The following is an 11824-nucleotide window of genomic DNA, read 5'->3' on the forward strand; positions in this document are numbered from 1 at the left end:
ACTACTTCACTTTCATCATCTACAAAGAGCAGTACTGATGCCTCCTTACAGGGTCACTGAGAGGGAGGCATTTGTACCGGCCTTTATAGAAAGTGCCTTGAGACTGCTGTCCTCACAGGTGGCAGAGCATGAGAGAAGGGGGAGCTACTGTGCACTGAACAGTTGTTAGGGGCTGGCTACACATGGTTCTAGGTTCTTCGCATGCGCCATTTCATTTAATCCTCACAACAACCCTGGGAGGTACTAGATCCCATTTTTCAAGTGACAAAACTGTGTAAGTTAGTAACGCACCCAAATTCAACTTGTAATCAGTGACACTGGATGCTGCTTGCACTCTTTCTACTTACTTACATCAAAATTACCTGTTTGGTCCTTGTTCATGAATGTAAATGTACTGGAAGTCTGATAGGAAAAGATTAAAATAAGTAGAAAATAAAATTATAGTCTGGAGCTAAGAGAGGACTATTGAATTTATTATTAACCTGGGGATGAGACAACATTGAATACTCAGTCATTGCAGCAAACAAGACTGTCAAAAATATAAAGAATGCTCTGTGAATTGAAATAGGGGAAACAAGTGAATGTTATTGTTCTTAAATAGTTCATAAAACAAGTTTAGAATTTTTAATTTTTTGTATAAACCAGAGTATCATTGAGCCTTCGTAGGGACTAAAATATTTCAAATGTTCTAGAAGTCTATGGATTACAAAATACCAATTTATCATCATTTCTTAAATGCAAGATCTTTTACTTTGTATATCCTGTAGTTTATTATCTTGTACTAAGAAGATCCATAATTGTATTTGGGTGATATTACAGGCACTCTTTAAAAACTTTTTACTTAATTCCCCAAAAATAGTCCTGAAAGAGAGCATCTTAACAAGTAAACTTCATGCAATGAAAGCAAAGTGAAGCTGAAAACTAGAAGAATTGAAAAAATATATATGTATATATGTATATTGTGTATACATATATGTACGTGTGTGTGTATACACATACACATAACCCCACAACTTGGAAGAGGTTGAGACATATTTTTAATAAAGTACAAGATAAGAACATTAGGATTATGTGCTGTACACACTATAACTAACAAGTAAATGTAGCCAACTCCAGCTACACAATAGTCGACTTACTGTTTCACCCTCCCTCCTCATTCCCCTAGAAGTCAGCTTTCTCCTAACCTTCTCTGGTATGTAGTTCTGGATTTGGCTGAGGTGCAGAGAATTGCTGGTGAACTGACCAACATGGAAAGAGGCTCGTGAGCTTTCTGGGGAAGAGTACAGTAAAACCAACATGTAAAGAGATTTCTGGGAAAGAATACAGTTGGTTTGTAAAACCACTCTGTAGTAGCTATAGTCCCAAACTAATCTATTCAGATCAGGCCTGATCTTGAACCAGGCTCCATTTTTTATCCTATAGGATAGTCTCTAACACAAAAGATAGCAAAATGATTATCTGAGTACAGTGCTATTTTTTTTTTCTTTTTTCAGGAGCAGCATAGTAGAAGATGCTCAGTGTCCTAGATTACAAGATTTAACTGAAGGAAACCATGTGAGTCTTACTCTAGTGTAGTAGATTGCCCAGCATGCTATCTGTTTATATTATTGTATATAGTAACTCCATAAACAACCCCCATAATTTCCACTGGAAATCTAAAATCAGTAATACAAAAGGAGAGTTCTTGTTTGAAAGGCCTTTAGCCTGTTTGAGACTGTAGTGTCATTTCGTATTCTCCAGCTCAAACCAAGATAATTATTTTTATTTTTTATTATAACAGCCACATTTATTTATGTTCTTATTTATGTATTTATTATGTATTATATCTGGTTGCCTTTGCAATAGAATAGAGTTGAGTAGTTGTGGCAGAGACTCTATGGCTCAGAAAGTCTTTTTAAAAAAATGTGCTGTCAGGCACTTCACAGAAAATGTTTGCCAGTCTCTGAAGCAAGTACAGGTATTGCTGAGAAACATTTTTTTTTAAATATGGAACGCTTCACGAATTTGCGTGTCATCCTTGCGCAGGGGCCATGCTAATCTTCTCTGTATCGTTCCAACTTTAGTATATGTGCTGCTGAAGCGAGCACAGAAACTTTCCTTCAATCATACTATTGCTATTATTATCCGAACTAATTAGTTAGGAAGCAAGATAGTAGGGTTCACGGGGTTCTTTAGCCTGCATTTAGAGTGTCATCCGTCTGTTTTTATCATTTTTCTATTTGTTTATTTTTAGAGAGAAGGGAAGGGAGGGAGGAGAGAGAAACACGGATGTGTGGTTGCCTCTCATGCACCCCCTACTGGGGACCTGGCCCAAAATTCAGGCATGAACCTGACTGGGAATTGAACCAGTGACACTTTGGTTCGCAGGCTGGCACTCAATCCACTAAGCCACACCAGCCTGGGCTACTTTTATAATTTTTAATAGCAATAAGACTTTTTCTAATTGTTCCAGTGTTTGGTAATTAAATATAATAATCATTTTTATTTCTAGGATGTAAGTAAGATAAACTTTGAGATGGATTGTTCACCCAGTGAAAGAATGAGTTTGCCTCTACCTGCTGGTGAAGTGGTCGTCATAAATTCTTCAGTAACAACACAGGATGTTTGGATGAGTAGCCCTGAAAAAAATATACCACCACAAAATAACATCTCACAGGAAGAAGAGATAAAAATTTCCCAGTCAGGTGAGGTCCTTTCAGTATATTTGAGGCTTTATTAAATAAGTGAAATTACACTAATGTATATTGTAAACATCCCTGGGTACCAGTTTCTAAGGCGAAAGATTGAAAATTGGATAATCATAGTAAATATTTTATGAGAATTAGCTTGTGTTGTAGCACCCTATCCTCCCCCGCTCCCACAAAATCTTTTGAGGTGAACTTATTAAAAATCAACAGCAGGTACTAGTCCATGTTGGAAATAAGCAGCATTTTACATTAGACCTTCACTATTTGTGAAAACTCAGAATTAGAAAATAGTCCCTTACGTTTTTCTTTTTTAGTTCTTTCAATACATACATCCTCAAACCATCCTTCCAAATGCCCTGTTTTTCTTCCCTAATGTTTATTTCTGCCTGCTTTGTTGTGATTGCTCTGCATTGGGAAATGGCTCTTTCATTTTTGTTATAATGTAATGTCTGATGGTTTCACCTAATTTCACCTGCTACTCAGCAGTGCTGTTCTGGCTGAGGCCTGAGACAAAATGAATATTACTTTGGCCAGACTAATAAAGGATTCCGGCTACGTTCTTCATCTAGCATCTTTTGGGTAACTTTAATATTACAAGCATGAGATTTGCTTACGGAAGACTTTTTTAGTCTGAAATTAAGGATAAGAATTTTAAGAAATTCAAACACTTTAAAAATGTTATATAGCATAAGACAATCTATATTTTTGTCTTAGCATTTGGTAATATGGAACTTTTCATATTTCTTAATGCTTTGTTAATTTCTAACAACCCTTAAGTACAAGAATAGTCTTTAAAAAGTTAAAAATATCTCTTTTTTGTTTTTCAGTACTATTTGATAAAAATCTTACTTCTGAATGCCAACCTATTGATTCAGTAAGTTTTCCACTTAATTTGAAAAGTTTCTGTAAATACTAGATTTGTTTTATAAAATGAGCATTACTTTTTAATTTGTGTACAAAGTTTAAAATCTACATCGTCATTGTTTTCTTTCTTGTGAAATATACTTATGCATTTTATCAAAATGGGAGCAAAATTTTATATTTATATACTTTAAAGTATAGTAATTTTTATTTCTAAATTCTGAAGATTTATTTCCCCATGTGATTTATGAATCAAATTTATTATGACAAATTGATTGAATACTTGGCTTGGATCATGTTAGGGATTTCTAAGTGATACAAGAAAAATATAGCATAAAGTTTCTGCCTACCTGAGGTTTGCAGTTGGGGAGATAATGTCTGTTCTACCTTCAGTCATCATTGGTTATTTTCATTCTATTTCTTTTAGATTACCATATTTATTTGGAGGCTATTTTAATTGGAAGCTCTCTTGGCTTTATTCTTGGTGATCTACTTTCAAGTCTAGTTCAAACATTAGTCTTTCTATGAAGCCTTCCTATAAAAGCTCTCATCTCTCCATGTTAATTTATGTATAGGCACAGGTACACATAGACACACAGTGTACACTGAGCACATTTAATCTCATTAAGAGAATGATATGGCCTTGGCTGGTGTAGCTCAGTGGATTGAATGCAGGCCTGTGAACCAAATAACTGCGGTTCGATTCCCAGTCAGGGCACATGCCTGGGTTGCAGGCCAGTTCCCAGCAGGGGACGCACAAGAAGCAACCATGCATTGATATTTCTCTCCCTCTCTCCTTCCCTTCCCCTCTAAAGATAAATAAAAATTTTTAAAGAGAGAAAATATGAACTATTATATCTTTAACATCTTAAAATTTTAGGAATCTATTTACCTTATTAATTTTAAGTTCCTCTATAGGCAGAGCTTTGATTTATATTAACTATGGCATGAAGGAAAAAGTACTCTATTGCCTACTAAGTGTTTACAGCGTTGGTTTGTAGCCTTTCACCCAGGTATTTTTATTTCAGTGATCTGTAGTGGGGCCTTCATCAGGTGATTTTAATGTGTAGCCAGGGCCAGCACCTCTGGTTTACCTTGAAATTTTCCAGGGCCTATTGCCAAATGGGTCAGGGCCCTTAATGAAACAGAGCTAAGCAACCTACCTGATAAAAGAGTCCAAAGTAATTGTCATAAAGATGCTTGCCAAACATGGGAGAAGAATCAGTGAATTCAGTGAGAACCTCCACAAGGAGATAGAAAGTACCAAACAGAAGTTATAATTGAAATGAAAAATTTCCTACAAGGGTTTAACAGCAGACTGGATAAAAATTAAGCACAAATCAACGAGCTGGAAGACAAAGCAATGGAATACATGCAGACAGAGAAGCAAAATGAAAGAATTTTTTAAAGTAAAGATACCTTGGCCCTGGCTGGTGTAGCTCAGTGGATTGAGCGCGGGCCTGCGAACCACACAATCGCGGTTCGATCCCAGTCAGGGCACATACTGGGGTTGCAGACAGGTTCCCTGCAGGCCAGTTCCCAGCAGGGGATGCATGAAAGGCAACCATACATTGATGTTTCTCTCCCTCTCTCCTTCCCTTCCCCTCTAAAGATAAATAAATAAAATCTTTAAAAAAAAAAGTAAAGGTACCTTAAGTGACCTTTGGGACAACATAAAGCAGAATGTCATTTGCATTATAAGGGTCCCAGAAGGAGAAGAGAGGGGACCAAAAAAAAATTTTTTTTTGAAGAAATAATGGCTTTACACTTTCCTACCCTGGTGAAGGAAGCAGACATCCAGGCCCAGAAAGCCCAGAGTTCCAAGTAAGAGGAACCCAAAGAGACATACGTCAAAAGACATTATAATCAGGATGGTAAGTGTTAAGGATAAAGAGAGAATCTTAAAAGCAGCAAGAGAAAAACAACTTAGTACATACAAGGGAATTCAGTGGAAACTTTATGAACCGAAGGTCAGTGGCATGACCCGATCAAAGTGCTGAAAGGAAAACATTTCCAACCAAGAATTCTCTACCCAGAAGAGTTATCACTCAGAATTGAGGATGAGATGAAGATTTTCCCAGATAAGCAAAAAGTAAAGGAGTTCAACACCATTAAACCAGACTACACAAATGTTAAGGGGACTTTTCTAAGCTGAAAAGAAAAGGCACTAATTAATAATAAGAAAACATATGAAAGTAAAAATCTCACTGAAAGATGTAAATATACAGTAATAATAATTGATCAGTCAATTTATGTTTTTATAAAACAAGTATGAAGGTTAAAAGGCAAAAGTGGTAAAATTAACTAAAATTACTATAATTAGTTAAGGGAAGCAGAAAATAAAAAGATGTCAAATGTGTTATCAAAAATAAAGTCTGTAGGGTGGGGGGAAGCAACAATGTAAAGCTTTGGACTGTATTCAGACTTAAGTTGCTAGCAATTTAAAAGAGACGTACATATAGATGTTATATAATACATGAACTTCGTGGTAAGCACAAAGAAAATTTTTTTAACTTATACTAAGCACATAAAAGAAAAAAAGAAAAGAATCTAAACATAACAGTAAAGAAAGCCATCCTGGTGGGGGGAGAATGGAGACAACTGTACTTGAACAACAATTATAAAAAGAAAAATAAGTAAATTAAGAAATTAATTAAAAATTGAGACTAAAAAATATAAAAAGAAATCTGTCAAATCACAAGGAAGAGAGAAAGAGAAAAGAGGAACTACAAAAACAGCCAGAAAACAATTAACAAATGGCAATAAGTATATACTGTATTTTTAGAACTATAAGACATACCTGACCATAAAACACATCTAGGTTTTAGAGGAATAAAATAGGAAAAACAATTTTGAAGCAAAAAAAAAATTGGTAAAATATTTAATTACCTGTGACCCCACTCTACCGCAACCGCCCCCCCCCACGCACATACACATAGCAAGCCAGGTAAGCTACATTTGGACTGTAAGACACACCTCCATTTTCCTCCCAAATGGGGGGGGTGCATCCTATAGTCTGAAAAATATGGTACTTATCAATAACAAACTTAAATGTAAATAGACTAAATTTACCAACCAAAAGACACAGAATGGCTGAATGGATTTAAAGGAAAACAATACAAGATCCATCTATATGCTGCCTGCAAGAGACTTCCAAAATAAGGACACGCAGAGACTGAATGTGAAGGATGGGAAAAGATACTCTATGCAAATGGAAATGAAAGGAAAGCTGGTGTGCCTATACTCATATCAGAAAAAAGTAGACTTTAAATAAAGACTGTAGCCCTGGCTGGTGTGGCTCAGTGGATTGAGTGCCGGCCTACAAAGTAAAAGGTCACTGGTTCATTTTCCAGACAGGGCGCATGCCTGGGGTGTGGGCCATGTCCCCAGTAGGGGTTGTGAGTGTGAGAGGCAACCACACATGATGTTTCTCTCCTTCTTTTTCCTTCCCTGCCCCTTTTCTTCTCCCTAAAAATAAATAAATAAAATCTTTTTAAAAAATTTAAAACAACAAAGACTATAATAAAAGACAAGGGCTCTGCATAATCATAAAGGGATCAACCTAATAAGAAGATGTAACATTTATAAATATAAATGTAATATTAATGGACTTAAAAGGAGGAAATTAAAGCAATTGAATAACTGTAAGGGACATTAACTTACAGCAACAGATCAGACAAAATCATTTAGAAAACACTGAACTACACTTTTTAAAAAAAGATTTTGTTTATTTTTAGAGGGAGTGGAGAGTCAGAGAAAAACATCAATGTGTGAAAGAAACATCAACTGGTTGCCTCTTTCACACGAACAACTGGGGACCTGGCCACAACCCAGGCATGCACCTTGACTGGGAGTCGAATCAGCAACCTTTCGGTTTGTTTGTAGGCCTATGCTCAATCCACGGAGCCACACCAGCCAGGGCTGAACTACTCTTTCTGAAAGCAGCCAGAGATGACTTCTGAAAATGGTGTGCTGTTCACTTGACCCAGAAACCCCACAAAATCATGCAAATCAGTAGGTTAAGATCTTTGTCTTCACTTTAAGAACACTCGTGAAACTGCTCTTTAAGGGTATGCATATCCAAAAAGCCACCAAGAACCTAACGATTTACAGAAGCAATGTGTGCCATTCCATTGTGATAATGGTGGAGTTGGTAGGTGAGCCCAGGCCAAACAGTGGGGCCAGACACAGGGTCGGTCACCCAAAAAGAGTGCTGAAGTTTTGCTATGCAGGCTTAAAAATGCAGAGTAATAATGACCTTAAGGGTTTTTATGTAGATTCTCTGGTCATTGAGCACATCCAGGTAAACAAAACAGAACTGAACTTAGATGTGACACAGAACTTACAGCTCGTGGGTGGGTTAACCCGTGTGTGAGCTCTCCCTGCCACACAGAGATGATCCTTAGTGGAAAAGAGCAGATTGTTCCTAAACCAGAAGAGGGGAGTTCACAGAAGGAAAATATCCCAGTAGAAACTGAAGACACAAAACTTACGGACCAGGAGTAAATTAAGATGAAAAGAAATGCTAATAAAAGTAAAAGGAGTAAGGGAGAGAGAGGGAGAGAGAAGGGGGAGAGGGAGAGAAAGAGAAAAAGAGAAAGAAAAGGAAGAGAAAGGATACATTAGATCAGATGGATTTGACAGATATATACAGAATATTCCATTCAAAACTGGCAGAATACAGTCTTAAGTGCGCACAGAACATTCTCCAGGGTAGACCACATATTGGTACACAAATCTTAATAAATTCATGAAGCCCTGGCTGGTGTGGCTCAGTGGATTGAGTCAGGCCTGTGAACCAAAGACTTGCGGGTTTGATTCCCAGTCAGGGCACAGGCCCGTGTTGCCCACCAGGTCTCCAGTAGGGGCTGTGGGAGAGGCAACCACATATTGATGTTTCTCTCCCTCCCTTCCTCTCCTAGAAATAAGTAACTAAAATCTTTTTCAAAAATAAATAAATTCAAGAAGATTGAAGTCATATCAATTACAAAAAGAAAACTGGAAAAACTGCAAAAACATGAAGGTTAAACAATGCTGCTGAACAAACAATGGGGTCACCAAAGAAATCAAGAATACTTAGAGATAACATTAGAACAGAAATACAACATAATAAAATCTACAGGATGCAGCAAAAGTGGTTCTAAGAGGGACATTCATAACAATATTGGCCTACCTCAAGAAAAAAAAATGGGTCAGGAGATGGCCTTGATTTGCTTAGCTTTGATCTCAGAATATAAAAATTTCATTAAGGCAAGTGTAGGGTCAAACAGCAACTATTACCAGGCTTCCTTAAGCCACTAATTCCTTAAGGACCTCGTTGTATGTTGGCTTTCATTATCTTTCAAAGATGCCTTCTTTGTGTTCAGGCTCTGGGCCACCTCGGATCTCCAGAGCAGAATGAAGTTTGTTACTGTGACCCTCTGTTCTTTCTTGCCCTCACCCTTCTTTAATTGCAGGCTGCGGCCTAGAGGGCAGGGACTTTAGCATAAAGCCAATTTATATACATGTGACTTAATTCTGATTAAGTCAGATCTGAATTCTGAATGACTATTTCTTATATGATATTATAACTTAAGTCTAGAAAAGCAATCATATTCTGTTTTTAGTATGTTAATAATACAATTAAATTTGCTTCACAATCATACATTTTCTTGTTGATAAATCTTAGTACCTTATAATTTAGTCTCTTTGTGAATTCTTTTCCACTTCCATAAATATTAAATTATATTAAAATTTGTTTATAGTTCATCTATTTTAGAACTAAGTATTACTTACTCTGTAGCATCGTTTGAACCCAAAATGGGATTTGAGGGGGAACTAAGAAAAAGGATCTCAGCAGGATCACATTCTAGAAAAAGGCCTATTAAGTACTGTTATGTGGTTAGAGTAGGCTTGTGAAATCTGCCCATGTGGCTTTTATTCATTGTGCAATATGCCGCTGAAGTGCATTTACCTGTTACTGATCACCTTTTACGCATGTGTTAATATACCTTTTCATTTAAAACGTATGTATTTGAAATAAGATCTGGAAAGTTGCTCAATCATTACGTCACTGATAATTTTATTATGTGGGGAAATACTATTGATGTTATAATTTACGATTCACTTGCAGTGTTGAAGTAAATTGCTGAAACTCTTGGTGGCGCTTTTAAGTGACTTCTCTGAACTTGTTCTCTAGCCAGGCCTCGACTGCAGTAACCCATTCACTCCCGTGGGGAGGAGACGTCGAGAACAGGCCAAACACATTTCCTTCGGTGGTAACCTGATTACCTTCTCACCTCTGAGGCCCCTCAGTGGAGAACAACCAGAAGAATTTTGAATTTAAAAATAATTCCAAACATTTTCCTTCGTGTTATTAATGCTGTGGTATATTCTTAGAATACCAGAAGGATGAAGACTTTGTATTTTTGTCCACTTCTATTCAATCCATTTATATAGTGTCATGGAATGTTTTAATATTCAGTGTTCATCAAAGTGTGTTTTGGATGTGGTGCCGTTTCTCAAGGGAAGTGGGGATATTTTGTACAATAGCCATGCAGAATAAAAAGTGTACCATGCCTTGCCTTTCTTCTTTAAAATGTGTAAGCTTGAGGCTAAGAACGCTTACTCAGAGCTCATGAGTACTCTTCAGCTTAATCAAAATATAGTACTAAACTTTGACAGAAATATTTGCGTCCTTTCATACTTTTAGTTTGAACTTTCAACTTGTCGACGTGGAACGGCTTTGCATATTGCATTTTCCAGGATAATACTGAGTTTCTTTAGGTGAGCTCTCTGGATTCTGATGTCAGTTTACAAGTTGCAATTTCAAATAGTTAAAGAGGTACCCATTAAATTCTTGCCTTTTTTATTTTCCCCTTGACATGACTGACAGGTTCTGGAGGAAATGCCTTCTTTGAAGAGAATTACGTCAGTCACTTTATGGGTTTGAAGTATTTCTCTTTTATAAAACTCTTACCTGTAGGTCTGTAGCAGACAGGGCCATGAGAGCAACAGAGCTCCGAGAAGACTCAGCATCGCTAGTTTGCAGCCAGACCCCTGTCCAGTTACTTCTACCTTCAAACAGGTTGACCAATAAACAGGAACTGTGTGGATAAGCCCCCTAAGACTAGGGGTTTTCAAACAAGGAAAGACGTGTACTTTTATTATAAATCCATGCAAGCAGTTGGGAGGCTACGTGGGGCGCCATCTTAGAAGAGTGCCATCTTTAGGCATCTCTAAATGCCAAGTCTTACCAAAAGATAAAAATTGCTTGTATTCATTAATGAACAATTCAAGCAAGATACGCAGAATGGTTCATTAATGAATGCTTATATAATGAATGCATTTTATATATACTTCTCTATAAAGTATATATACTTTATATATGCTACTTCTTTTTTACACTTCTTCATAGATACTACTTAGGGGCCCAGGGCCATGGACATGTAAAAGAGGTTGGTACAAAATAATCCAAGGCTTAGAATCTATGCCACATAATGAAGCAATACAGATGAGAATAAGACAATGTCAGTAAAGATGATTGGGGGGTAGGTTTAAGAAGATATATTATTGAATCATTTAGAAAGTTTTGGGCTATTATAGTAAAATTAAACGGGCTTAGCAATAAGGAAATTTATTTCACAAGCTGTCAGGGTGAGTCTCAGTACTTTGCAATCAACAGTTCAATGGTGGCATCAAAGTCCAACTTTCTGTTCTAGCCCATTCTGTCATCCTTGGCACTTCTCTGAGGCTGGGTCCTTTAGGGGTCATGATATGGCTGCTAGTGGTAATCAGAGCAGTGCCCTTTCCTGTGGTCTGGTTAGGCCAACTAATGCCACACATCCTTCTTCTACAGATCAGTAAGAACCAGCCAGGGGGATGGCTTAAACTAATGCTTCCCTACTGATTGTGGGATCATACCTGAATAAAACCACTATCAGGACACGGGAATGGGTTTTGTGTAGGTCACCGTCAGTGTCCCCTACAACCGGACAGAGTGTGCTGAGGCTGCTGGACTCCAGAATTATGAGGTATGAGGAAAATCTTTAAAGACAAAATGCAAGAAAACTGGGTAGAATAAGACCCTTTCCAAAATCCCGCTGAAGTGCCTTAGGTGGAGAGAGCCACTTCACCCAATTTCACCGTTTCCCATATGGCCTGTGTTCATTTACTGAAGTGGGGATACAAGGTCCTGTCCCCCTCTTGACTGTTCCAAAGGGTCTTCCCAGCTTTAAGACCCCCTGTGGGGTAGCGTGAGGCATCCATGCTCAACCTCTCCCTCTGCCCCCTTGTGT

The 11824-nt window shown here is 37.4% G+C and overlaps 1 protein-coding gene and 1 non-coding gene across 3 annotated transcripts in view; one reads left to right on the forward strand and one right to left on the reverse strand.

Moving 5' to 3' along the window:
• The window catches only part of DLGAP5 (DLG associated protein 5), a 40333-nt gene extending 30228 nt beyond the window's left edge, over positions 1–10105 (forward strand). The window contains exons 16-19 of one of the 2 annotated variants that reach the window (XM_037155813.2): positions 1494–1554; positions 2492–2684; positions 3515–3561; positions 9727–10105. In XM_037155813.2, the coding sequence (XP_037011708.2) occupies positions 1494–1554; positions 2492–2684; positions 3515–3561; positions 9727–9867 (442 nt within the window). In that variant the 3' untranslated portion in view covers positions 9868–10105. The remainder of the gene's footprint in view (positions 1–1493; positions 1555–2491; positions 2685–3514; positions 3562–9726) is intronic. The other variant, XM_037155814.2, reaches the window with a different exon arrangement.
• On the reverse strand, positions 1981–2087 carry LOC119057135 (U6 spliceosomal RNA). The gene has a single exon (XR_005084003.2). It is a non-coding gene; the product is annotated as a U6 spliceosomal RNA (small nuclear RNA).
• Positions 10106–11824: the final 1719 nt, after the last annotated feature.

This window comes from Artibeus jamaicensis, unplaced genomic scaffold (assembly GCF_021234435.1).
Source record: "Artibeus jamaicensis isolate MK-2021 breed Jamaican fruit bat unplaced genomic scaffold, CSHL_Jam_final contig_548, whole genome shotgun sequence".
Lineage (NCBI taxonomy): Eukaryota > Metazoa > Chordata > Mammalia > Chiroptera > Phyllostomidae > Artibeus > Artibeus jamaicensis.